The sequence below is a fragment of the Manis javanica genome, chromosome 11 (assembly GCF_040802235.1).
Source record: "Manis javanica isolate MJ-LG chromosome 11, MJ_LKY, whole genome shotgun sequence".
NCBI lineage: Eukaryota > Metazoa > Chordata > Mammalia > Pholidota > Manidae > Manis > Manis javanica.
This window is the reverse complement of record NC_133166.1, coordinates 112,023,260-112,050,294: the sequence shown is the minus strand read 5'-3', so window position 1 is coordinate 112,050,294 and position 27,035 is coordinate 112,023,260. Positions and strand designations below refer to the sequence as shown.

At 62.1% G+C, this 27,035-nt stretch overlaps 2 protein-coding genes across 8 annotated transcripts; one reads left to right on the top strand and one right to left on the bottom strand.

The window, feature by feature from the left end:
- Window positions 1-354: 354 nt before the first annotated feature.
- On the bottom strand, window positions 355-27,008 carry IGF2 (insulin like growth factor 2). Of its 5 annotated transcripts, none has more exons than XM_017669259.3 (5): window positions 26,746-27,008; window positions 17,248-17,380; window positions 5,729-5,891; window positions 3,848-4,005; window positions 355-3,486 (listed from the first exon to the last, which is right to left on the bottom strand). In XM_017669259.3, exons 1-5 carry the CDS (start codon window positions 26,883-26,885, stop codon window positions 3,247-3,249), a joined length of 834 nt encoding a protein of 277 aa, XP_017524748.1. In that variant the 5' UTR covers window positions 26,886-27,008; the 3' UTR covers window positions 355-3,246. The 5 variants fall into 5 exon arrangements, with proteins under 5 accessions (XP_017524748.1, XP_017524749.1, XP_073073453.1 ...); XM_017669260.3 differs by having other exon boundaries at window positions 3,848-3,996; window positions 26,746-27,002; XM_073217352.1 differs by lacking the exons at window positions 17,248-17,380; window positions 26,746-27,008 and adding an exon at window positions 10,905-11,124.
- On the top strand, window positions 10,483-17,232 carry LOC108402613 (uncharacterized). 3 transcript variants are annotated; one of them, XM_073217354.1, is made up of 4 exons: window positions 10,483-10,990; window positions 15,193-15,393; window positions 15,995-16,131; window positions 16,890-17,230. In XM_073217354.1, exons 1-3 carry the CDS (start codon window positions 10,483-10,485, stop codon window positions 16,012-16,014), a joined length of 729 nt encoding a protein of 242 aa, XP_073073455.1. In that variant the 3' UTR covers window positions 16,015-16,131; window positions 16,890-17,230. The 3 variants fall into 3 exon arrangements, with proteins under 3 accessions (XP_073073455.1, XP_073073454.1, XP_017524754.2); XM_073217353.1 differs by having other exon boundaries at window positions 15,193-16,131; window positions 16,890-17,232; XM_017669265.3 differs by lacking the exon at window positions 15,995-16,131 and having other exon boundaries at window positions 16,890-17,228.
- Window positions 27,009-27,035: the final 27 nt, after the last annotated feature.

The following is a 27,035-nucleotide window of genomic DNA, read 5'->3' as shown; positions in this document are numbered from 1 at the left end:
GCAACAGCCGGTTTCCATCCTTTCAGAGCCTGGGCAGCCCCCAGCCCCCACAAAGGCAATTTACTTCTCCTCAGAGAGCTCTCCTGCCCCAGGGGCACCCCGTCTTGGAGAATCTGAGAGCTGAGTTGTCCCAGAGGTCGTGGCTCCACACAATGGCCACTGTCACCACTGGGAGCCGGCGCACAGGCTTTTGGGCTATTCTCAGTGCACTGTGTGCGGAGATGGGGGCAGAAGGGGTGTGTGCACCTCCAGGGCTCCCTCCCCTCCGGCCCACCTGCCCTGTCGCTCCCAAGGATCCAGACCTTCCAGCCCAGCCTCCCTCGACCCCATAAAGAAGCGGGAGTCAGAACAAAGTAAGTTTGAATGCTTTATTGGGATTGCGAGCGTTCAAGGTTAAAGACAAAACCCAAGCAATGGATTTTGCCAGAAATATCAGCATGTTAAAGGGGTCGAGTGGAGGCCAACCTGGGCCACTGCCAGATGGGGGGGACAGAGGCAGGTGACGTTCTTTTCTTGGCATGTGGGTGTCTTCAGGTGATGGTACAAGGAGGGACTCAAGAGGGGTCCTGCTTAAGACACTTTGGGGGAGACTTGGGGAAGAGACCGGATGGATGGCCACACCAGGGCACGGGAGACCAGAAGGGCAGCCCGGATCAGATGGCAGATGGCTGGCAGGGAACTGCTCACTGAGGGACACAGGAGCATCAGCAGATGCCCTGAGTACCCCCATCCCTGGTGAGGCCGAACGTAACCCTGGGCGGGATGGGCATCCATCTGAACAGGTATGCAATTCGGGGCACGTCTTTCTGGATCTCAGGCTGGCCTCTCTGGGCTCTCCAACGAGGACAATCTGCCTCTTTGGCCTTCTATGCAATGGTCTGAATGGCCCCTTGCCCAGGTTCTTGCCAAGGGACCCTCTGTGCTGCAGGCGGGCTGGCTGGACCGCCCCCGGGGTCATGCCAGCCCCATCACCAGGGCCCAGGTGCCTTGAGCCCCCAGGCTGCTGTGCAAGGGGACTGTGCTGGGGGCAGAAGTGGGGGTGAGGTAGACCTCCCAGCCGCTGGGGTCCCTGCTGCAGCCCTAGGTACCAAGGTGGTAGCGATTTGGTATCACCAGACCTGTGGGCCTTGGGGCCCCAGAGAGCCCAGTTGATGGGCCAACCTGGCAGTTCTCTTGCTCTGCGTGGCTGGTGCCCTCCTGGCCTCTGCTCCTCCCCGACCTCACACCCCCGGCCCCCAGGAGGCCCAGCGGAGCTCCACGCCTCCTGGGGGTAAGGCAGGGTACTGAAGAGGCAGGCAAGATGTCACCAAAGGGCTGGTGGTGGACTCCCCAAGTGCTTGGAAGGGGACCGCCTGCTCTGGCCTGATGGAGGGAGCCCTTCTGCTCACACTTCTACGGCCCCCTCCCTGACCCCGGCCGGCCTCAGGTGAGCTGGGGCTCCATTCTAGTGGCCTCTATGCACCTTCCTGATACCTGAGGAGAGGCCACTGTGCCCCTCCTCCACCCCCATGACCCCTGGGGACCAGCCACTGTTCCTGGAAGCCAGGCCAGGCAGCAGTCATCTCTATTCCCCTGACTTCTCCGTGGGGCACAGTATTCAGGCCCCACAGAGGTCACTCTCAGCTCAACCCAAGCGACAGGGACAGATGAAAACAAAAACCGAATCGAGGGTGATAAATGGCAGAAAGCAGGACGTGCGGCTCCGCGCAGAGGCGCGAGGTTGGCTTTGTGCCCTTGCCTTGTCACTGCTCCCCATTACAGGGACAGGGGTAAGTTTAATTTGGTTTATGAGCGCGTGAAAAGCTAAGGAGGGATCCACAAAAAAAAAAAGGAAAAAAGCCCCAGGAGAAACCAATTAAAGAGGGGCAATAGATAATTGGCGTCAATTTGGAGCCCTGATTTCTCTAATTCTGCGAGCATCACTCACTCCTCCAGACTTCTCTGCTCCAAACCTCCATGGTCCACGTCCTTCCCCAGAGCGCCCCCACTCAGCCCCTACTACCCCCCACCCACCCCTCTGGCCGCCAGACTTCCCACGCTCCCCATCATCTCAGCCAGCCTCCTGGGGGCCCCCACTCCTGGTAGGCATTCCGGGAGGCTGGCCCAGACAATCCCCGGGTGTGCTCGGGGTGGGGGGGGGGTCCCCAGACCTGTCTCACAGGGGCACACCAAGGGGCCAGTAAGGCGTGTCTTGCTCGGTCATGCCACCTCCTGTCTGGCCAAACCTGTCCCTTGCTCTACACGGTGATGGGATGCGTCTGGGGGCATCAGGGTTCGTGCTTCGGGGAATGTGAGGACAGGCCCCAAGAAGGAGGGGGCACCTCCCTCACCCTGGAAAGATGGAAGATCACCTCAGCCTAGAACGCACACCCTGCCACCCTCAGGCGCATCCCAGGTGGGGACTGAGATGTAGGATGCTGGGGCTGGGGGTGTGGGTTTCGGTAGGGAAGATGGATTTTAGGGTATGTGGGGTTTCTGCCAAACACAAATTTTATTTGCAGGGATTTTAGCTTTCATGCTCCACTTCCCCCGCTTCGGGCTCACTGGGTTCCCCCAATCAGCACCAGGGTGACTGTCAAGGACGGGAAGCCGAGGGAAGAATGAGTTCGGGTTGGCTGTCCTGGGAATGGCCAGTCACACCAAAGGTGTCCGCCTGAGGAGGGAGGTGGCTGAGGAGCAAAGACATGCCTACTTAGCAGGTTTTGGGGTTCCTTCCTTCCTCCTGGATAGCCCGGAACTGAAGCCTGTGTCAATTTGACTTGAGGTCCGAGGGGAAGAGAAGGAAGGCAGGGGTACTGTAAATTATTTTATTTTGCCAATTGTTTTTAAGCCAAATCATATTTAGTATTTTTTCAGCCAATTGGATTTTTCAGGGTTTTTTTTTTTCTTTACAATAATTAGCTTTCCTGGTGTTTCTAAAAAGCCAGTTAGTTTTAAGGGGGCTGGTGTGTATGTGATTCCAGGGGGCATGGTTTTGAATTTTCGTTGTGTAATTTGGGGGTCGTTTAAAGTCAATTGGTTTGTACGTCTTTAAAGATGTTGCTAAGATTCCCTCTGCCCGATGAAGGGGGCAGAAGAGAGAACAGCCTGACCTGGGGGGGTGGGGGCCCGGGGGTAGTGTCGGGGAGCCCGCTGAGGGAAGACGGTACAAAGCGGTTTCAGAGGCATGACCTGGTGGAAAGGCCCCTGGTCAAGAGAAGGGCACAAGGTGGACGGTGCCATCTCACAGAATCACGACAATTTGTCTCACTTCTGATTGCCGGACACCTCGGGAGAGGCGGCCCCGTGGGCAGTGGGGTGCTGGGCCGGCAGGGCGGCCACTGGGTTGTGGCGCTTGGCCTCTCTGAACGCTTGGAGCTCCATGGTGAGCATATGACCCTGGTGGGCACGCAGGAGAGCCGGCAGGCCCCTGCGCAGGCGTTGAGTTGACTGCTTCCAGGCGTCATATTGGAAGACCTTGCCCACAGGGTATCTGGGGAAGTTGTCCTGAGGAGTGAAGGGCCAGTCAAGGGCAGGCCTGGCTGCCCAGCTCCTGCCCCCAAGCTGCCCACCCTCCTGTGTGGACCTCTCGATGACTCACGGTGGGGGTTTGTCCCCAAACCTTTCATGGTGCCTGCTAACATGTATGCAAGGATAACACACTTGGCCCAGCTACTGGCCAGCGTCCGCAGTGTGGGGACAGGTGGCAAATGTGTGAGTCACTCTAGCTAAGGAGCTGGCTGTGCCCTGGTCGCCTATCAGAGGTGACAGCCCTAAGGGGCTCCAGAGTGGGGAGGGTTTTCCTCCCAGCGGTCAGCCACCCTGCTGGACCGGAGCTGCAAGCCCGGAGGCGGGATGCCCAGCTTACCGGGAGCACGGTCGGAGGGGTCGACACGTCCCTCTCGGACTTGACGGGGGTAGCGCAGTAGGTCTCCAGAAGGGCCAGGTCACAGCTGCGGAAACAGCATTCTTCCACGATGCCACGGCTGCGGCGGCTCACGCGGCTTGCCGGCCGGCCTGGAAGTCCCACACGGGGGAGAGAGCCGCACTTGAGCCCCGGAGCCAGGCCCCAGGCAGCCTCCCTGGAGAGGGGGTCTCTAGCCAGACCCGGGCCCCCCAGGGGAGGCAGGGGAGGAGAGAAGCACCCTGCCCTCAGGACAGGCCTCACAGGACCCTCCATCGCCCCGCAGGGACAGCCAGCCTCATGGTGTGAGGTGGAGCAGCGAGAGCTGGGCGGACAGGGCGCCCCAGGAAGGAGACAGTGAAGGTGGGCAGGCGTGCTCGGGGACCCCTGACCTCCTGGCCCCATGGTTTGGAAAACATTCAGGGTGCGAGCCCAGCTCCAGGGCCTCCTGAGAACAGGTGCTACCCCTAAAATGACCCAGGCCCTTGACGGCCCACAGCCCCTGAGACGCGGCCAACAGGTGGGACTAGGGGGCAGAAGAAGAAGACGGGAGGAGAGGAGTGAGGACCCTGCAGCACCGCGCCCTCCTCCCCTCCCGTCCTCCTCCTCCCCTCCACGTGCTCAGGCTCCGGACCGCGCCCCAGCGGGGGAGGGAAGAGCCCCCAGTAAGGGGCTCATCACGGGGCCCCAGGGGTCGGGGCTCGGCCTGGCCCTCCTTTCAAGGAAGCCTGGTGAGGGCGAGCCGCTCCCCAGGCAAGAGCCAGCCGGCACCAGACCCTACAGTGCCCCTTCCTGCCCCCAAACAAGGCCACGAAGAGAGGGCACGCGAGGCCAGGGTGGGCAGGAGCTTCAGAAGCGTCCAGAAGCAGAAATGCTTTTCAGAGAGAACCTCTGAGATGCCAAGACTGGCGTCTGCAGGCCCATTGCAAGGAGGGTAAGTAGAGTCTGCTGAGGAGGATGCCTCCTGGGCAGAGCAAGGCCAAGTTTGACATTTATGACCCTCACCGCCTTGCCCCAGCCATGTCCCCACCCGTCCTGGGTGGTGAGGGGTCTGGGTTCCCGGGAACTGACAGAGGGGGCTGAGCCCAGGGGAAGTACAGTCTCCACCTTCGGAGTCAGGCTGGGTGTGCCCCCAGCTCCTCCATCAACTGGGTGGGCACTCCCTAGGACCGTCTGCCCCATCCTACAGAGGAGGAAACGGGCCCAGCTTGCTGGGAGGTGCAGGCACGGGCACAGGCCCCTGAAGGGCAGATCAACTCCAACTGGGGGTCCTGCTCTGCTGTCTGGCACAGGGGCAAGGAGAAACAGCCCAGTGTGCCAGGTGGCCAGCCCAGGATAGGCATCTGGGGAGAAGTGACAGGAGCAGCAAAGCCCTCTCAGGCTGGCAGGTGGGCACCCTTGGGTAGAGATCCCATCTGCCCTGGGCCCAGACACCCCAGCCCTCAGTGGCACTGCAGTAGGTCAGGACAAGCCCGGCCTCCCTGCAAGGGCCTGGGTCACGGGTCAGAAGCCCTGCCTCCAGCTCCCCGCCTGCTCTAGTCTGGTCCCTATGTAGATGCCACCCGGCCTGGGAGGGAAGCACTTTATGATCCATTTTGAGTCATGCTGTAGGAGAATCAGCAGCATGAGCAGCTCCGGGCACAATGCCCCATAACTGTGCTCACAAAGGGCTCGGGGGCTCAAAGAAAAGGCATGGGGGCAGTGTGGCCAAGCCCGGCCCTCACGCCAGGTGTCCAGAGCCCTGCCCAGGTTTGTGAGGAGCAGGGAGGAAAACTCCAGCATTCCCCAAGCACCTGCGGCCCGCGCCCCGCCCCGCCCCGCCCCGCCCCGCTCAGAGCCACTTACTGAAGTAAAAGCCGCGGTCCCCACACACGAACTGGAGGGTGTCCACCAGCTCCCCGCCACACAGAGTCTCACTGGGGCGGTAAGCAGCAAAGCAGCACGAGGCCAGGGCCCAGAAGGCGAGTAGCGCCAGCACCGACTTCCCTGCGGGGACCCCCATCGGCATCTGGGGCGGAGAGAAAAAGCCAGTCAGGCTCCAGGGGCCCCTCCCACGCCTCCCAGCCAGGGCCTCCCCAGCCCCCTGGGGACACAAAGCCCAGCGTCTCCTAATCTGAAGCTCGGTGGCAGTGCTAAGCATGGCTTTCTCCTGAATGTCATGATTTAAACTGCACAAGGGCACATGCTTAATCGCAAGGCAGGGTGCAAAATCACCCCGAAAGTGAAGGGAGGGGTGTGAGGCCCATCTTTGACTGGCACCAGGTGCTGGTCATTAACTTCACGTGGGATGACAGTCCCCATCGTCATCAGGCAGGGGCTCAGCCACACCCAGGGCTGCAGGGGCCGGTGCTGGACACTGAACCTGGCCCCCATCCTATGATGTCATGGGGGTGGGGTCAGCACAGGGCAGCGGCCACACGTTGGACCTCCCAGCACCAGCCAAGATGGCAGACAGCCTCGCCCCACCACAGAGCATGTGCACCCCAGAGGACCAGTTGCACAGGGGTGTCCAGGAGGACCGGCCCCCAAAGCAGCAGAGGGTCCTGTCGGGCCAGCCCTGCCCCTTCCCTACCCCACTGCCTTTGCCATCCTCCCAGTCTGTGGCAGAGCAGAGCTCAGGTCAAAGATCCAGTGGTCAGTGTGGTGGTACCAGCCACACTCCCAGGGGTCTTGTTCTCCTGAATCACCCAGGACCCTGACTCCAGTCTGCCCACAGCACCCCAAAACACACAGAAAAGCCAGAAGCCACCTTTCCAGGACTTGCATCATACCACCCAGGGCCAGGGACCTCACTAGACCCTCTTCCTATTGGGGTACCAAACCCCACCCCAGGAGCTGGAGAGAACAGGTCAGGCCACCTGGAGGCCAGACACCAGGTCCCTGAGGGCCCAACACTGAAGGAGAGGCTCACATCTTAGGACACACCCCCCTGTACCAGCTGTGTGCCTGCAGGCCCAGGGCAAGAGTTAACCAGGTTTCTTAAGGGGTGAGGAGCTTGGGGGGGGGCTCTGCTTCTCTTTAGACACAGCAAGCCACCCCTGCCCCTCCAGAGCATGAAAGCCCCCCAGGCAAGTTGGCCCCAGCCTGCCATCGGCAGGCCCATGTACAAGCTCCTTCTGGGGGGACAGTCATGGCTCGGTGCCTCTGAGCCCATTGGCACCCTGATGCTACCCAGCCAGGGGCTGGCAGGCTGCCCAGGTGTGCCCCTCCCAGGCTCTGCACCCAGTGGGCACAGGGCACCAAGCAGCATGCCCTTCCCAGCCCGGAGCCGGGCTGCTGGGGATTTTGGACGCAATAAATCACGCAGGAGCTGAGGAGGAGCAAGAAGGAAGCCCAGTCCTCCTTAAGCTCCTCAGAAGTCTCCTCCGTCCCCTCCTCCTGCCCCAGCCTGGACCGCGGGCCCGTCTCCTGCTGCCCCCACTGCCGTCCCCTTCCGAATGCTAAGAACGCATTTGGCCAGCTAGCAACTTGGCGCCGGCGGAGCGGCAGCTCCGTCCTTCCTCAAGCCTGGCCACTCTGGTGAGGGGGCCAGTCCAGGGCACCAGCAGAAAGCAGAGACTGGACAAGAGGCATGCAGAGGTGCAGGCCAGGTGAGCAGGCCGCCCAGGGAGGGTGGGCAAGGGTGAGAGGGCCAGAGGCAGAGAGCCCGGGGAGCCGAGGCCAGAGGCCAGGGCAGTGGGGCAGGCTGGAGCGGGAGGGCAGGGAGGCCCTCGCTGCACAGCCCCGGTTACCTGCAGCTGGACAGAAGGCTCGCTGCGGCTGGAGAGGAGGAGGCTAGAAGGCTGCCTCCCAGGAGAAGCTAATGTCCAGTTCGCTGGCCGGTCAGGGCTCAGCTTTTATGCCTGGGCCGGCTCCTCCCAGCCCAGCCCCACCCTGCCTCCCACCCCTCCCCCTGCGGACCACGCCCCCCGCCCGCTCCCGCCCCCCACCTCCCTCCAGCCAGCCTCTTCTCTCCTGAACCCCCAGCGCTCCAGCCCTGGCCCGTCCTTAGCCAAGTGCCAGGAGGGGGGCTCACCCTGCACCCCCGGCCCATCTGAGGGAAATGGGGGTGCCGAGAGGGGAGCCGTTTTCCTCCCTCCTTTATGGAAACTTCCATCTGCCCACCGGGGTAGGGGCAGCTGCCCGCTCTAGGCTGTACATCCCTGTTCTTCTGAGCCACAGACCAGCCCTGCTCCCCAGATTACTGGTTGGAAATGTTGGGGACATGGAAGGGAGGCCCTGGTGGGGGGCACATTACAAATGCGGCCTCTGGTCTTACCCTTTTGCCAGCTGGGCCCCCCTCGCTCCATCCCGGCCCCGCCCACCCCGTTTTCCTCTCTGTCTTGCTGGCACGAAGTCAACATACCAGGGTGGGTTTCTCAGACTTGCGCCCCTCCTCATTACCCAGCACCCTGGGGGACACAGCCCTCCCCCACACAGCACAAAATTCCAGCAACAGCCCCTGGCACCCACAAACTGACCAGGAAGTCGCCTTTACGGACAACTCACACCTCCCGTGGCACCTCCCGAGCCCCTACCCACCCCCACCCGCGGCGCAGAGCAGAGCTCGGGAAGGAAACCGACCCGCCGACCCCGGGCCCAGCCGCCCCGCGCGGCGACCCGCAGCAGCTTACCTGGAAGCCGGCGCAGCTGCCGCCCACCTCCCTGCTGCGTATGGCAAACCGAACAGCGGGCGTTGGCCCTCCTGCCGGACACTCCTCTGCCAGCGCCGCTCTGGCCGAGTCGCGGGGGCCGAATGTGCGACGGGGCAGAACGGGGAGATGGCTTTTTTGGGGGGTGGGAATTCGTCTGTTTGGGGAGGACGGGCTGTCTGAGGGCCGGGGCGGGCCAGATGTTGTACTTTTAGGGGGGGAAAGGGTATCGGGAAATGAGGTCAGCTGTTGTATCAAGAATAGAGGGGGGCAGAGATAGTGAGAGACAGAGAGCACGTGAAGGGGGGCGAAGAGAGGGCGGGGAAGGGAGAGGACAGCGAGGGGCGGGCGGGCGCGCAGCGGGAGAGAACGGCGCGGAGAGAAACAGAAAGCGTATAATTAATCCACTTCGGGACGGCGAAGGCGAGAGGGCGGGCGTGGAGGGGGAGGGAGTCGGAGGCCGGGAGCCGGGGGCGGGGGGCCGGGAGGGGGCAGAGAGAAGGTTGCGGAAGAGAGTGGGGCCGGGGCCGGAGGCCGCGACGGGAGAGGGCGCACGGGGAGGAGAGCGAAGGCGCAACGTCGGGGGCCGGGGGCGGTGGCGACGGGGGCGGGGCGGAGAGTCCCCGGCCGCGGGCGCCCCGCTCGAACTGGGCCGACGGAGCCCTCGGCCGTCGCGAGCCCGGGCCCGGGGGGCGGGGGCAGCGGGGGCGGCGCACCGGGGAGGGCTGGGGGTAGCGCGGGGGATGACAACGCCGGCGGCCTGCGGGCCGGACTGCCTGCGGGGGGGACCGCCTCCTCGGGCGAAGCGGGACGGGCGCTGAGGTAGATGAGGAGGAGGTGGCTGGGGATCCGCAGGCCCGGCGGAGCGCGGCCCCGCCGACGGCGCCCAGGACGGGAGTCAGCAGCGTGGCGGCGGACGGCGTCGACGCGGGGCCGCCAGCCCGGTGGAGGCGCTGGCGGGCCGAGCGGGCAGGCGTGGGCCGAGAGGCGGGGGCGGCCGGAAGGGGGGGCCGGGGGCCGGCCTGGTCTCACGCAGCTCCGCCGGAGAGCAGGCGAACCGCGGGCGCCAACGCCCGGCTCTTATAGCGGAGCCAGCCCGCGGCCTGCGCCCGCTCGGGCCCCGCTGGCCGCGCGCCCGCGCCAATGGGCGCCTGCAGGGCCCTCGCCCCGCCCCCGGACCGCCCCCGCCACTCGGGCCCGGGGGGCCTCGGGCCCAGGGGGCCCGGGGTGGGGGGCCGTGCGGTGCGCAGGGACGTGACTCGGTTGGGGGCGGGGAGCGGCAGAATTCGAAAGAAATCTCGAATCGCTATTCTTAAGTGTCCAGGGCCCCAGCTCGGATTCCGGGGTACCAGCGATTTCTGCGCGGTTCTCGGAGGACGCGCGGCGGGCAGGGTGGGTGGCGTCCCAGTCCTAGCGGCGACAGGGGATCCCCGCGCCGCGACGCGGTAGACGCGGCGGGGCCGCCCCGTCGGAGTTCGGGCACAGGTGGCTCCGCGATGGATCGTGGTCCCTGAGTCCCGCTGGGAGGTGCGGGTTAGGAGGGTGTCCCTGGAGCGGAGGGGCGAGCAGCCGCCACCTGCACGAGCAGGCGCAGCGCCTGGAGCTGCAGCCGGAGCCCGAGCGCCCCCCGGTGCCGCGTGGGAGCCGGGGAGTAGCCCCGGCGGCCTCCAGGTGCGGTGCGTGGGGAGCATGACCGAGCTGACCCGGGTGCGTCTAAGCAGCTCTCCTTTGGGGCCCCCCAAGATATCCGGAGAGCGGTTGCCCTGTCCTCAGTGCGTTGGACTTGCGTAGACTCGGGTTCGGCCCCGGGGACCACCACCACGTTAATTTGGGGTCTGGGGAAACCATCTCCTGGAGAGTTTGGACGATGTGAGAAGCGATTTTTATCAAGTCAAACCACGCACAAGCCCCGACGCCCCGCCCGCACCCCGGAAACCCGGTCGCCCGCGCCTCTCCGAGGGGAAAAGTATGCTGGCGGCGGGAAGTCCGCACCCGGCTCGCCCCTCACTCCGCCATCAACCCCTGCGCTCGCCCACGACGCGCGCCCCCCGGAGTCTTCTTGCCCAGAGGGCTGGAGGCGCTGCACCGCCCGAAGGGGTGCACCTCTCCACGGCGTCGCCCCCCGCCCAGCGCCCTGCCCACCCAGCTTTGGAGCCGCCAAGACGCTTTCCCCACGGTTGTGGTCTTTGCAAAGAGCAAACGAAAGCGGCGCGGGTTTCGGGGCGCCGGGTCCCAGCGAGCGCGGCCACCGAGGAGCATGCCCGCAACGGGCTCCCGCGCCCCGCCCCGGTCTCCTGGGTGGCCGCCCGAGGAGAGCGCCAGCCCTGGCTGGACCACGGCGTGTGCGGGCAGGGAGCTGGGCCGGGCGGCGGAGGCGGCGGGGAGCTCACCGCAGGCTGGAGTCTGCGTCTGCGGGCGCACTGGGAGCTGAGGCAGCCAGCAAGAGCTCTGCGGCGGACGGCGGACGCTGCTGAAGGTGAGCGAGACCCCAGGGGGGCAGTCCTCAATGTCCGGGGGCAACGCCCAGTCCTTTGGAAGACCCGGGGACGATGCCCAAATTTGGGGGAATCTGGGGGCAATGCCCAGATCTCCTGGACGCGGGAAAAGCACTGCCCACGTCCTAGCGGACACGCTGCCGGGCCAAGTGTGTTGGGGGAACAGAGAGAAAGTTCCCAAATCCGAGGAGCTGAGGCGTGGGAGGAACTTCGTAGAAGACCCCGAAAGGCCTGGAACCGGTGCCCGCTGTGCACAGGGTTGGAGGAGGTGCGGAGGGCCGCCGGCGGGCCAGGAGCAATTGCCCAGATATCCGCGTCCACAAGACAGAGCTCTGATTTGCGGGCGGAGAGAATGTGTGTCCCCAAGTAGGAGACTCAGGGGAGGATCCGCTGACGTGGAGCACTAAGGCTGATAACTAAATGGAGGCTCAAGAAAGAGTTCAGGTTGGGGGGTGGGCGTCACAGTAAACTGCTCCCTGTACTCCCGGCTCTAAAACTTGGGGGACCCAGCATCCTGGTCGTCAAGTCTGGAGGGAACCCGAGATCAACGAGTGGGGAGATAGGCTTTTGGGTGACTCGGAAAATTCTCAACATGAAACTTGGGAGACCCAAGAGGCACATTGTCCCCATAAGGGGGAATAACAATGGACACATTTGGGGGATCTAGGCAAATTCTTCCGAGGGGAGGAAAGTAGAGATTAATTTTCACACTTTAGAAAAGCAAGTTAGGGATGGACGCCCGTAGGTAGTAGCTTCCATGATGGTTGTGGCTGCGGGGGTAGTGGGGGAAACTCAAAAAGCACTGTCTGAATTTGGGGGGACCTGGGGTGTGATCACATTTGGAGAATACAGAAAAATCAATGTCCTTTTTATATTTTAAATTTTCAACTGCTATCAGTTAGTTTATTTTTGTTGAACAGGAAAAAAAAAGACCTGTTTGCCTGGGTACTACCTGCATTTGGGTAGCTCTAGTAAAACATGGCCCAAGTTTGGGAGAATCCTTGTAAATTGTCCAGTGGAGATTGTTATCTAAATTCCAGAGACCCTGGTTTAGTATCCAGGAAGCTTGTAGGACACAGGCTTACAATGCCTGGAATTTCTAGGAACTGGGGATATTTTCCAGTCCCTGGACATTTTCATTTTAGGGGACCCACAGAAAGTTGCCTAAATTTAGAGGGACTCCAGAAAGAGTCATAAAATCAGGGGACCTATAAATCAATGTTCACAAAAGCTCAATTGTTTTGTGGAGGAACAAGAAAATCGGCGGGGGGCGGTTGTTTTTGTTTTTTGGAGGGCTTGGAGACACAGTACCTCAGTTTGGAGGCCCAGGAAAATAATTTTTGAACCTGGAGACTCAGAGATTGCTCAGTGTCCTCAGAAGAAGTGGGGATCAACGTTTTAAATTTTAGAGAAAACACATTGAGAGTTCCTAGGTCATGGGGCCTGGAAGGAGTTTGCGGGATGTGGGAGCCCCAGGAAATATGGCCTACATTTGGGGTGGCTCAGTGGGCACCTAAGAAATCAGCGCTTTCCTCTAACCCCAGGATAAAACTGAATGTGTCTGGGTGGCCCAAAGTGCAGTGCCTAATATTTGAGAACGCCTAATATGTCCAGATATACGGGATCAGGAAAAGGGTCCAGTGTCCTCCAGGGATTTGGGAGCAGTGTCTGAATTTTAGACAACCAGGGTTCTTGTTAGTAAGCTAGTCAGACCCAGGGAATTTTTTAATACTGAAAATGCTATGATACAGAGAAAATGCTCAGAATTTTTGGTTACTGTGGACACTCAACAGAGCCTGGTTTGACAAGATACAGGCTCTGTGCAAGGGTTCGTTTTGTGCCTGATGTGTGGTCGGCGGGGGACCTGGAAGACCATGTGCAATTTGGGAGAACCTGCATGATTCACAGCCACAATTGAGCACAGCTCCGGTGATTCCTCAGTGTGTTTCCGGCGCTTGGGTAACAGTGTCTAAACTTTAAGGAAACTGATTAGTGGTCTGGAAGCTTGCAGAGCCCTGGAAATGAATGGCCTAAATCTTTGTGCCCCCTCCTCTGCTCCCTCCACCCCCCCCACACACACACACAGATACTCACTGAGTTTTGAGGATCAGAAGCCAACCTCTCAATTTTGCCGGACTCAGGAAATCAAAGTGTGAACGGTTTCTGATTCAGAGAAGGGTTTGGTGTGCCTTGGCTCTAATGCCTAAACTTTGGGAAGACACAGGGAAGCAAAGTGCAAACAGGATTCCCCGGACACTGCTTAGTGTGTTTGTGGCACGTGGGAGTCTTTGTGTAAATTTTAGGGAACACAGGATGGAGGCAATAAATTCGTGACACTAAATGAATAACATCTCAAACTGTGGTGCCCCAGGAGAACAGGGCTTTGGGCGCTGGGGAACCAGCTCGGGGACAGGAAACTTGGGAGGCAGGAGCTGAATGTCCAGAATTATCAGAAGGGAAAAAAAGAAAAAAGAAGAAAACACTTGTTTGGGGACCAATGCCTAACTGCCAGAAAAACGTGGTCCGCATTCTGGTGAGCCAGGCAATCGGCTAGCATGATCCGGTTCAGGTTTAAATTTCAGGGGATAGGGATTGGCAGTGTGTAAATCTGTAGGACTTGGAGTGTGTGTGTGTGTGTGTGTGTGTGTGTGTGTGTGTGTGTGTGTGTGTGAACATTTTTGTGATCTGCAGAAATGACGTGTTTGGAGGATCTAAAAGCAAAGCTTAAACGTGGGGGGGATCCTATAAAAAATCCTGTCCGCGGGTGGGGGGAGAAGGGCAGTCGTTGGGTGGGTGGGGACCCCGGAGACGGGGGGCTGCAGCTGGGAGACCGAGCTTCCGGCCGGCGGGGAGCTGCCACCGTCCGGGGACCGGCGCGCGGAGCAGGGGCGCCCTCCGCAGGGGACAGCGCGGGCAGGTGGCGCCCGGCTTCCTGGGCGCGCGCCGGGAAGAATGTTGCTGCCCTTCCTTGCGCCTTCTCGCCACGGAGAGCGCTGGTGTGGCACCAGCCCGGCCTCGCGGGCGTCGGGCGGAAGGGAAGGACCCAGAGCCTCCCGGCCGCCTCGCCTGCCGCCCGCGGGCTCCCCGCCGCCGCGCCCCACTCGCTCCCGCGCCGCGAGCCTAGGCGAAGCCGCGGCCGGGCTGCCGCCGCGGGCAGGCTTGTCCCCCGCGCGGCTTGGGGACCGGGGTGCACCCCCGGTGGCCGCCCCCGCGCGCCCCGGCGCTCCGAGAGCGCCCTTCGCGCCTTGGCCAGTCCCCAAACGACGGTGAAACCAATGTTGTTTTGGTAAATACGGAAGAGGAGAGAGAATGGGGACGAAGAGAAGGAAAATGGGGGCCGGGCTTCAGGCCCAGGACCGGGGGTCACCTTTCGACTCCTCAGAGACTCTGCGCAGACCCTCCCTGCGCTGGGAAGCCCAGCTCGTTAAAGGCAAAGCCTGAACCCCGCACAGATGCAAAGCGCTGCTGGAGGGAACAAGGGCACCCCTCAGAACTGGGCGATGTTGGGTGTGGGGTGCAGTGACCCCAGGGTATCTGCAGGGTGGAGGATTGCCAGAGAGACACTGCTGGCGGGGGCAGCGGAGTGGTGAGCATCCTGGGGCCAGTATGGTAGGCACCTCTTGTCCCCACTGTCACCCCCCGAGGAAGAGTGGGGCAGCTCAGAGCCTGGCACTCTGGGAACGCAGGGGTTAATGCCGTTAGACCGGTGTGGGAACCGGACAAGGCTGAAGCAGCCCTTTCACATTAGCTTGGCAAGACCGAGAGGAGCCCCCCAGGAGCCCCCAACCCCCATGAGAAGCGGAGCATTTTCCACCCAGAGCCCAAAGCACGCGGGGAATGTTCCCCCTTCAAATTCCAGTCCACACCAATCACCCCCGTGTCCCATTCCAGGAACATCTGGCCTGTCTCCCCCCACCCCTCACACCCGGGGCCCCCCACCAGCCTTCTCAGTCCTGCACCCCAGCGTTCAGGCTGCTGCCCGTGCGCCTCGGGGGCCTTCAGGCCGCTTCTCTCTCCGTAGCAACTTATAAATTTGGGGTGGGGACCATTGAGACTTACTGTCTGGGGACCCCAGGCCCCCATGAGCCCAGAGCAGCTGGCAAAGCCTTGATGGGCGCCTCCGCGCACCGGCACAAGTACAGGGCTCCCCGTGGCTCTGCTCTGCTTCCCACCTTTCCTCCAGGCCTGCTTCCCCCGCCAGCGGTGGGCCGGACGCTGAGGGGAGAGCCCCAGCTCAGGGTGCAGGCCTTCCCCCAGTGGGGGTGCCTGGGGGCAATCACGCCAGAGGCCCAGCCGGATGCCCCTTTCCTGCTTTCTGCCCCCCCACATGCCCACTCTGGGGAAACCTCTGCACGGTGCTTGAAGATGCGACTGGACCATGGAGGTAAGAAGGCTGAGGCCACCTTGGGGTGCCAGGCTGAGCAGAGAGGGCGCTGGGTAACGTGCTCTCCCTCCCTGCTGGCTGCCTGCTGAACCCTCACCTTATTTAGTCAAAAGTGTGGCTAAAGGGGCAGGCTTGGTGGGGGCAGATGCAGGTTGCCCTGGGGCTCAAAGGGGCACTGGCTGCCCAGGGTTCCCTAACTTCCAGTCCCCCAGGGTAGGAAGGAAGGGCCCTGCACAGCCCCAGCATGTTGGGGGCTCTTCTGCTCAGGCCTGGCTGGCAGGAACACCAGCCACAGTGCCACCCTCCCCAAGTCCTGCTCCAGCACGGGGGCAGAGTGAGTGCCTCCCCTCTGGCTGCTGAAACCCACGTCCAAAGAGAGCAGTCATCTCCCCAGAGATCCGGACTCGCCCCAGTGAGCTGGCCCCTGCGCCTGGCCTTCCGCCCCACTCCCTCACTTCCTGCCCTGGGCCCTTCTCCCTCTCCGGTTTAGGGCACTGGCCCTGAGCTGGCCGCTCCCCACTCCCTGGGGCCGAGTCCATCATTTTACAAACACAGCTCCCTCCTCCGTGGGCCCTCTGAGCACCCCTCCCTCGCCCTGTAGGGCGGGCACAGCGGCCGTGAAGTGGACCTGGACCACTAGCTCCTGGTCAGCCCTGCTGGAACCGCCCGGACCCAATGGCCCAAGCCACCCAAGGCACAAGGCACCCCAAGCCCCTGATGAACCACCCAGAACAGAAAGTTTGTACCGGTTGGGGTGGGAGTGCCAGGGAGGGCCTGGCCAGGTGCACTTGGGAGGGACCCAGGGGTCACCACAACTGTCCTACTGTATTTAGTGTCTGCACTGAAGACACCTTTGGAAGGACATCCTTCTCGGCTGGGCAAACTGGCCTGTAAGGGGGTCTCCCGCGGGGCCTCTCCCCGCAGGCCAGAAGGGTGCCTCCGTTGCTTTTGGGTCAGGCAGAAGGCTCAGACGCACCCCGTCCCCACTTCCGGAGTTTCCCACTACCCCTGGAGGGCATCGCTCATCCAGGGCATCTCCCTGGTGCCCCACCCCGGCACCTGACCAGTGAACCAGTACGGCTACCACCGAGGAGCTTGTTCTAGAAGGGTCCTGGGCAGCTCTGGACCCCCGGCCTTTCTAGCGGCCCCCCACCCCCACTCCCACCCCCAGGAAGCCCAGGGCCACCTAACACAGTGGGGCCAAGACACCGGCACCTGTAAGGCCCCCCCAAAGCTCAGGGTGCCTCTGTGTCCTTTGGCCGTTGCCTCACTTGGCCCTCAGAGTTCTCAGCAGCCAGGCGGATGATGGGGACACAGACAAGGCCAGCCGTTGGTGCGAGGCCCCACAGCCAGCAGCCGGGGCTGGGAGGACGTGGGTTTCATGTGCCCAGGGGAGCCCAGCCTTCGGGGGTCTCCTGCTAACCCCGGTGATGTCCTCGCCCTGACCCCTGCTCTCTCTGGCTGCTCCCTCCCACCTTCTGCCTTTCTTCTGCCAGGAGCTCCCCTCCAAGGACCTCACAGAAAGTCCAGGCTGCAGGGAACCTGCCGTGCCCACAGCTGAGCCCCCCAGGAGCGAGGCCCCAGAGCAGCAGCAGGAATCCCAGATACCAGCTTCAGGACTCTGCAATGGGCCTGCCCCCCGACACACCAACTCTCACCCCCAGCCTTGACTCCTCATGGAAGGGGGGCTTCTAAGAGCCGAAGGCCTGACACATGGAGAGCTGTAGCTGCCGCCGTGGACACCTCGGCCCTGCCCTGGGGATCCTGAGACGCTCACCTCTGTGGGATGGGGCTGGCTGTGGGGCTTGGCTCCAAGGGGTGGGGACCTCTGGATGGGGGGACATGGCAGCTCACCTCTGGGCTGGGTTTTCCGGCTCCCGCTGGGGCACAGGCTGAGCAGGGCGCCGAGCTGGGCGAGATGCAGAGCCCTGGAGCTGGGGGCTGGAACCCACCTCCTCTCCACCAGCTCAGCAGGGACTCTTCGGCCCTGGGGAGTAACAGAAAGGTGTTCCTAAGAGATGGATTTTGAAGCAAATTCTCCCAAGCCAGAGTCCCGGTCCCCTCCTCCCCTGGCTCTGTCATAGAGAGCCTGTAGGTCACCATGTCAGTTTAGGGTGGTGGCTGCCTGACTCTCCCTGTTTCAAAGCACAGGAGAGGGACGAGGCAGCGCACGGCTCACCTAGGAGTGGGCTTGCTGGCAGCCAAGGTGCCCATGGACAGGCAAGGGACCCCTCTGTTGGACAGGCTGTCCTCTTCCTAGCTGGGGTGGGCTTCTGCCTGGGCATGGGGATAGAGTCTGCACATGGGGAGCCTACCTCAGGGGGTCACAGTACCCAATAAAGAAGTCTCTCCTCTGCTCCCCAACATCTCCACCTCAGATGGAAGCAAGGGGCGGGGCAGGCACAAACCAAAGGCCGCAGCTCAGGACTGGAAAAGCAGCTGGAGTTGGGGCGGCCTGAGCCTCTCTGGGGAAATGAGCCCCCTCCCCACCAATACCACAGACAGAGGAGCCTGGGACCCTGCGTGAAGGGAGAGATGCTCCATGCGCGACCTAATGCCCTCCAGAGAAGCTGCCCAGCCCGGCGCAGGGCTCTGTGGCAGGGGAGGCAGGCAGGGGCATGGGGCCAGGCGCACAGGACAGAGCAGCGACGTCCCAGTCCTGCTGTCGGAGCAGCAAGGGGCACTGGCCCCACTTGGACCTTCTCACTCTCCTTTCCAGTTACTTGTGGGATTCTTTGGTGCTGGTCTGGAAGGTTGGGTGGGGGGGGGGGGGGAAGCTTTACATTTAAAACAGTATTAAAAAAACTGCTCCAAAATCTTGGGCCCATGGACCCTCTGTACAGTGTCCTGTTTGTCTTTGGTTGGGACTGAAGATGGGGGCGATGCAGCAAGAGAAAACGTCACAGAAAAACCCTGCCTTTTACATTTTCAAAAACACCTGTGCTCGCCCGCTGAGAAGAGCAGCTTCCCCGACACCCCGACCCCTCCCATTGCACCTGGCGGATCCCAAGCCTCTGTGACTCTGCAGCCCTATAGAAGTGCCCCCTCCCCACTTGTCTTCCCTGTCCCCGCCAAAGCTGAAGCTGCACTTAGGAAGCTGGCCTGGGCCCCTCCCTCGCAGCAGCAGAGACTCTCTGTTCGCTGCCCCCCGACCCCTGAACACTGAGAACTCGGCTTTTCTCACGCACTCAGAGGGAGCATCGTGAATGAAGGAAGCCCAGATACCTGTACTCTAATTGCTGCGTGGTCCCCGAAGCGCCCAGCAGTGGATAAAGAGGACTGGGGAGTCACTGGCCAATAAAGAGGACAAGGCTGGCTGCCGAAACTGCGGTGATCCACTGGTCAGGGCAATACAGGCAGAGTCCGTCAAAGCAGGGGTGCACTGGCCGCGGTTCCCAGACCCTCCAACCAGGCTGGTGCAGAGGAGGGGGAGGAGGGGCATGGGGCTGAGGCTGGAGAGAAGACGAAGGGCACATTCAGGGTGTGCGTGATAATGGGCTCCTAGAAGAGGGAGAGCCTCTCCACCACTGGGCAGGGCGCCTGCTCAAATGCCAACTGAAATTACACTTTGGCCTCTCGCCTCCTCGTGCCCACCAAGCCTCTCCTCAAGCCCCTCCAATTTTGGGCCAACTTAGTGGTGCTGGGACAGCTGGCTGTGCAGGGCACCGTGCATTAGGGCATGGGAATTCGGCCCACCCCTGACCCAGCAGAGAGGCGCCTGTGTGCATGGGCATCAGCGGGAAGCGCTCCCTGCCAGCTCGGAGGTGGGGTTGCGTGGAGGGGGTGGGGCGTGGGCCCGGCTTCACTGGCTTGACCCTTGGCCATCGCTTCATACCCTGGAAGGCCGTTGGGCGTGGCACGGTTAAAATGGGCAGGGGATGGGAGGTAAGGGGAAAGAAGCAGGGTTCAAGAACAGTCAGAGAAATCTTTCTTCAAGTGCTCCCAACACAGTTACAATGCAGTGTAGTCGTAGCCTCTATCCCGTTAGGGGCAGGGAGTTTTCCCCCTTCACAGCCACATCTGATGGGGCCCCTGTACTATGTGTGTGGTGCTAGGCACCAAGGATACTGCTGCCAGTATCCACAGCTTTTGGAGCCTGGTTCAGTCTCCCACTAAGGCAGGACTGTCAGCATCGAGGGGAGGGCCCAGGTAGAAATGCGGCCTGATTGGGCCGAACCTCACTGGGAATGTAAAGCTCTTCCCTGAGCCTGCAGGGAGAGCGGGCAGTGGAGCAAAGGCTAACGAAGATATGTGCACTTCCCAGAAGGCCAGCAGTCCTACCTCCCTGTTCCCCTGCAGCCCAGCGTGTCCACCTGACTCAGATGCCAGCTTGCTAGGAATTTAATTCTCCCTCTTTCTTTGTCCCTCAAGCTCCCCCCTGAATTCTTTCTCTAGAGGGACAAATCATCCCAGTGGGGAGAACAGGGCTTTGGAGGGCAGCAGAGTCAGACTTGAGGGGGACTCGGATCTGGTGGGGGTGTCCCAAACAGGATGCACATGCCCTGGAGCCACAGTACCCCACGGGAGGAGGGCTGTTCACTGGGCTCTTGGGTGGGGAGGGATGCAGAGATGCTAGAGGCCCAGAGTCATGCCCAGGCACAAGAGGGGCATCATATGAAGCAACGCACAATTCTTGGAGTGCAGCAGTCACCTGCTCATGCGAGCTCTGGCTCTGCTGTGGGCTCTGTGGTTTGGCGGCTCTGCAGGCTGTGGGACCCCCCTGGTGTCTGCTGCAAGTTGCAAGAGACTAGGTCTCTATGGGGTGACTTGGCTGGGACTTCCCAAGCCACAGGGGAGGGTAAAGGGCTGACCTCAAGCCAGAGATACCTGTTCCATGGGGGACCCTTGACCAAAGGGATGTCCCCAGATTGAGAAGGTGGGTGGCTAAGGAGCCGAAAAGGAAGCAGCCTTTCACACCCACAGACCAAAATGAAAATGTGGAGACATTTCTTGAGGCATCTTGAGTCTGTATTGCCCTCTCAGCCTGGTCCAAAAGGGAGCCATGTGGGGCTATTTCAGTCCACCAGAATCTTGGAACCCAGAGAGTTTAGGCAAGGGGAGGGGAGGACACATGGACGGAGGCAGGACTGAGGCATGGGGGTCAGTGAGGTGGCTGAGGGCTATGGACCTCAGCACTGCATCCCATTTATCTTCCACAGCTGGGGGGCACATGGCTGATGGAGGAAACACAAAAGGAACAGATTTTGGATGCAAGGATACCTCATAACTAAAACCTCGTTAACAGCACTGTCTCTTAGACCCGGGAGAGGGCCTTCAGCCCTGGAGTTCAGGGGGGTCTCCCTTTATGCAGGAGACTATTTGAGTGCCCCCAGACACCCCAGCCCGGGTTTCCTCCACTGGCTGGTTAAGTGGCCTCATGCTGACACCTGGTGGCCACTTCTGGAATTACAGAAGCACAACCCGGAGGTCTTGGGCCTTGCAGTTTGGGGCAGCTGGGGAGAAGATAGGTCAAAACAACATTGCTGACCCCCCCACCGCAGAGTCAGGGTGCAGGTGGGCTCTACACCTTTGTGCTCAGATCTCAGGCTCTTATCTGCCTCTATCCTGGCACCTCAGAACAGGTGGTGGAGGGAGGCTTAAGGGAATTCCTGTCTTTGGGGCCTCCCCAACTCCAGGGGTACATGGCCAGGTAGATGCCCAAAGCTGCAGGTTAAACCTGGGACGCCTGCTTGTAGCATCCATTGTGCTCTGTGTGTTATATTTGCATCAGAATAGAATCAGATTATTACAGAAAGGCTCCAGGCAGAATGTTGGGACCCCTGTCCTGAGGCAGGGGCTCTGAGAGGAGCAGAGGTGGGCTGACCACATTCTAGTTCACGCCCCACCAGGGTTTTCAAATCTGGCCAGAGCCTGGCACCCTGTGGCCACTTGGAGAAGTGCAGCCACAGCCTCAGAAAGCACCAGGTTTCCTTAAGTCAACATTGCCACCAGGCTAAGAACCAGGCCACTTCACCCTATCTGGGAGTTGAGAGAAGAGGGGGACATAAGCCTGAGCCCCTGTCCTGAACCCACAAGACCTGTCCCAAGAGCCTCACACCATCAGGTGCCATGGGGTCCAGCTGCCTCCATGTGGGCAGCCAGACCAGCCAGGCTGAGACCAGCACGGGCAGCAGATAGCCTCGAAGGCGGCAAGGCCACGTGGCGAGGGCCACGCTGTGGAGCTCACACAGTTGTGCGTCTGGCGGGTCAGAGGGCGAGTATGGGCAGGGAGCCTGGAGGCTGACTCTGTTCAAAGCCTGGCTCTGCTGCTGGCCCTGGGCTGCCGTTCACCCCCGGGCCCCCACACCTCTCGGACCTCAGGGGCTGGTCCTGGTGCGTGGAGGCCAGTGGGTCAGTGCTGGGCTGTGCCTAAATGCTAACAAATGCTTGTTACTGGGTTCTGGTGTGAGGGTGTGTTTGCCCCTGACTTCCCTAACTGTTGCTACTGGAATGTTCTTCCCTGGAGCCATGTGGAAAGGCAGCCTGGAGGGTTGGTGGCTCAGCCTCAGGCCTGGCTGCCCTGGGACACCTCCCTGCAGAGGCTTCCATCCCCCCAGGTAGCAGTTGACACCAGAGGGGGCTCTGGAGCTGGGGGCTGGGGTTGGCTGGGGTTCAGAGAGCTGCGGAGACATCTCCCCGGCGAGGGGCCTGGGGCCCCCAGGAGTCCCCAGGTGATGCTTCAGCCTTGCAGCCCTGTCTCTGCCCCTCCTCTCAGCCAGCCTCGTTCTCCTTTCCACCCATTCCACACTGTGCGAGCCCGCCACAACCCCGAGCTTGGGCCCGCTTCCCTGAGGAGCCTGTGGGCCACACCTGGTAGCCGGGGGACTGCTCTGCTCCCACAGAAGACACCTCGGGGATCTCCTGCCTGCGATGTCCACAGGAGAGCAGACCCGCAGTGCTGCCCCAATGGCACTAAGGACTGGAGAGGGACACCGCTTGCTGGAGACACAAAGCCAGGAGCAATAGGGCAGGGACAGGCCGCCCAAGGCCCACAGCCCACCCTCAGCCTCCCACAGCAGCTCCCTCTGCACCTGGCCCAGGAGAGCCGAAGGTGCTTCGTGCAATGACAGCGACGTGGTGACATCTGAGGCCACCAGCCTGTCCTGCTGGGAAGGAGCTGGAAGTGTGGTGGAGCAGGACCTGCTGACTGCACAGCCGCATGCCCGGGGCCCCCACATGCACCACCACACTGGACCCTCTCTGCAGCCAGGGCGGGGACCCCCTTTTGGTTAGGACATAGGCCCCAGCCCAGCCGGCCCACCAGCTCTCACCCTTCAGCCCTGTTCCGGCCTAGGGTGGACACACAGCTGGCACCGATACACTCAGGGCGTGAAGAGAGGCAAGGCACCCTTGGAACCAGACCCCAGCCTGTCCTTTCTTTTCCCAGGGCCAGCCCATGCACGGTCATGGGGAAGGGCCTTGGTGACACCAGCTCTCTGTGGACACAGCTGCCACTGTGGCTCAGGGAGGGTGTCACTGGCCAAACTTGACCCCCAGCAATCCCTGGCTCACTCTGCATCCCCAGAAGTGACAGCCTGATGTAGACTCATCCTCAAGGTCAAGTGCCTGTGTGAGGGCACAAGTCGCCTCCTCCAAGAAGCCTCCCAGCCTACCATCTACTTTGAGTTCTGACTGTGCAAGTTGAGTTGGGTAGGGCCTTTCCTTTGCCTGGAGCCTAGATGCTCTGTCCCCTCTGTTCCCCCAGAGCTGGGCTTGGGTTGGGGAAGCACCCACAGTGTGGCCTAATAATAGAGCCATCTTTAATGCCTTGAGGGAGGAAGCCTGCCTTCCACCTGCTCCCTACCCCTCTCCTTGAAGCTTTCCTTGGACAGGCTGAGTATGTCAGACCTCAGGAGGTCACCATGGAGGGCCAGGGAGGGCCAAGGAGGGTCAGGGAGGGCCAAGGAGTGTCAGAAGGGCCAGGGAGGGCCAGGCAGATCCAGGCAAGGCCACAGAGAACCAGGGGGGCCATGGACATCCAGAGGGGACAGGGCAGCCAGAGCCACGGGTTCAGAGCCTCAGGTTTACCCTGAAGCCCCCCAGATCCCCTCCCAGCTCCACCCCTGCCATCCACAGCCACCACGGGGGTCTGCCTCACAGCCCAGAACCTGAGGCCCAGAGAGGGGTGGGAATCTGAGTGTGGGAGGGGCAGGCAGGGTGGCCCTGAAGGAGGATGGGCTGGGCCAGGGCCAAGCTCCGAGGCAGGGTGGACTTTGAAGAGCGGAAGAGGATGCTTTGAGTCGCAGCGTGAACGGCCACAAGCTGGCAGGGCTGTGGGGGCGCCGGCTCTGTTTTCCAAAAACACAGATGGGCTGGGAATGGAGTGCAAGTGAGGCCTGCGGAATGTGCCCCCGGCCCCCACCCCAGGTTCTGATGACTCAGCAGCCTGCCCTCCTGCGGCTGGGGGAGTGGGGCCACCCCGGAAGCCCCGGGCTTCGGGGCCCCTGGCTGGGACCTTGAGACCCATCTTCCTCCCTGGCAAAGTGCAGAGCCCGGCATGGCCGGGAGCAGGCCCTCATAGGGGAGCCCCCTGGGCATGGCGGTGAGGCTCAGGCCAGCCCCCAGGGTTCCTGTAACACTGACCCAAGGCTCAGCCTCCTGTGTGTAAACCTTCTGAGCACCTCTGAGTGCGGGGAGCCAGACAGGCACTGCCACGCCTGGCCTGAGGAACTCCAACCGCATGCAGCCACGGGCCTGGGGCCCAGACCCTGCATCTCAGCCCGCTGCCTTGGAGGTTAGGGACTGTGGGGGGACCCTTGCATACAGCCTCAAGCTCAGCTTTTGGGGGTAGCCTCAGGGTCCCCTCTTTGGAGCCATGGAGACTGTCGCAGGGATCTGCAGGTCAGGGATGGGACCCCCCCAGCCACCGGCAGCAGAGGGACACCGGGCTGAGGCTGGGGGCTGCTGGGCCACCTGGGAGTGGGGGGTGGGGGGCTGAGGACCTGAGGGACGGGGGACCTGCAGCGCTTGGCGCCATCACAGCCCGAGCGGGCCGCAGGGGGAGCACCGAGGCACCTCATATCCCACTTTCGAAGGAATCTGCCTCATGTCCCTGTGCAGAGACAAAAAACAATAGTGCCGGAGGGAGCGGGTCAGTGCCCCCACCACCCTGTTTGGTATCCGCCCTCCCCAGCCCCTGTCCAGCCCCTACCCCAAAACATTCTTGCTGGAATTGACCTCTCAGCACTGGGACGGGACACGGGGTGGATATGGGGAAGAGCTAACATCTGACCCAGCTGGGCCTCGCCTGAGACCTCCTGGGCCCCCAGCCCTGAAGCCCCTGCCTCACAGAGCCTGTGGGTACAAGCACAGCAAGGGGCCACCTGGCCCGACAGTGACGACGCAGCCAGCAGGTCCTCCGGGGCCCTGGCAACCCTCGGGGACGCCTGCAGTAGATGCACCTCTGGCCTGGTCTGCTCCTCCACACACAGGGTGGAGAAAGTCACCCCCAAGGACCTCCCACCCCAAGTCGCCACAGTGGAGACTTTCCCAAGTCACTGGGGACCCAGCACATATATCCAGCTGCTCCCCAGGGAAGCCTGGACCAGAGAGGCTGGGTGGGGGCTTTATGTGGGGTAGGTTATGGGGGTGCAGAGAACTTGGCCACCATCTCTCCTTCCTAAACCCCAAGGCCTCCGGTGTCCAGGGCGGCCAGCCCATTTGACACCCCCTGAAGCTGCCCCTGTGAGGGCTGGCAGGAGGCTGCAGGGGAGGAGGATGGGAGACCCCTGCACAGGGGCCAGGACAGCGGACCCCAGCAAAGGAAAGAGCATCAGAAGTGGAGCTTTGGCGCCCTCTGCTGGTTACATCTGCAAATGGCCATTCCAGCCACCTTGCCAGGAGGACAGGTGCCTGCCCAGCAAAGCCGCCTACACGGGGGTGGGGGGGGGACCCCTGCCTGGGTCTGGGGGCAGGCCTCCCAAGTCGGGGCACAAGTGTCCCCACTTGCAACCTGACTGGACACAGACAGCAGCCGGGTCTCAGCCTGGGCTCTGCCAGGGGTCCTTTTCCAACTCGGTCCTTGGTTCCTAGTCTCGCTCCCTCTCCTGGGTGGGCCCCTGCCAGGCACCTGGCCCTCTAGGGAAGGAGGCCTACCCAGCATGCCCGAGTCCACCTCCCATGTCCCTCAGGGTCTGCTCTGGCCTGGAGAGCGGTGAGGGTGGTAAGTATTTACTGCCGAAAGGAGAGCGCAAATACTGCCCCAAGGGCCAGGCGGAAAGGCCAGCCCATCCATGCCAGGAGCAGGTGCAGCTCGGCGGGCCAGCCTAGAGGCAGAGCCTCCTCAGGGGATGGACACCAGAGGGACTAACTTCCTGGCTCCAGCCTCAGTCCCCAGCCTGCATGGCACATGCGACGCTGGGACCCAGAAGAGACACAAGGACAAGTGAGCAGGGGCATGCTGTGGGACATGTTTGGGGGTGTCCCCAGGGAGACCCTGGCCCCCCAGGGAGGGTCAGGGGGCCTTCCTAAGTATCTGCTCCTCCACCTCTGGCTTCCCTGGCTGGGGGGCACTTGGGCCCCCACCCTCCACGCCAGGGTGACCCCTAGGGCTGGATGCAGCGGACTGCTGGTGCCAACCCCAGGTTCCAAGGGCAGGCGGGGTCTGAGGTCGGGAGACTGTCCTCCCAGTTCCCAGAAGGGGCGGAGCATGTCCGAGGCAGGGAGGGCAGGGCCAGGGTCTGTGGGCCCTGCTTCCATGGGATGACCTAGAGGCCCCAGGAAGCAGGCAAACCACCGATGCCAACTGGAACATTGGGTCTGATACCACCTCTGCTACCTGGGCCCCTGAACCTTGGGCAGCCACTTCTCCCACTTCTGTGACCCCCTCCGTCCTGGGGTATGGAGAGCTCCACACTCCACCTTTCTAGCAGCACAGCCACGGGGGCCAAGGGGCCGGCAGGAGAGGCTTGAGTGGAGGGTCCTGGGTCTCAGGGCCGAGGCAGGTCTCAGGAGGGAGAGGCCCCAGCCCAGGCACACAGGGATGAGTCTCTTGGGTGGGCAGCCTTCCACCCTCTGTGGGTGTAACCCCTCTCTTAAGGACCCCCGGGGAATGCAGTCCTTGAATAGTGCCCCTGAGCCCCCCAGCACCACCTGGGGTGGGCCACATTGTGAGTCCTGCCCACTGGGATGGTCCCATGTGCCCCTGGGCCCCAAGGGCTCCTTCTCCCCCTTCCACAAAGTCTGCTGGCACCTGAGGGGGAAGGGAAACATCTGGGCCATCCCCTAGGATCTTGCTGGTTGGCAAGGCCAGCCAGGACATAGGCTTGACCGTCTGGTGTCACCTTGGCAGCCTGGCCCCAGCCTGTCCACTTTCCGGGCCCAGCCATGCCCGGCCCATGGGCTCTCGCATACCTCAACTCCAGTAAGATGCCCGTCTCTGCCTCTGCAAAAGGGCCACCTGGGTGTTCCCAGAGGCAGCTTCTCGTTGGTCCCAGCCACCTCCTCCCCTCTTCTTCCGGGTCCAGTGTCCAGCTGTCCACCCACCTGCCCATCCCTGGCCCCCACTCCAGGGGCGGGGCTAGCTGGGGACCCGTGACATCTCTGGGGGTGTCAACATGGTCGTGTAGAGGGGCAGCCTGGGAGGGAGCTGCTTCTGGCTCCAAGACCAGCCTCCAAATGGTCTGCAGCCACAGGGAGCCCAG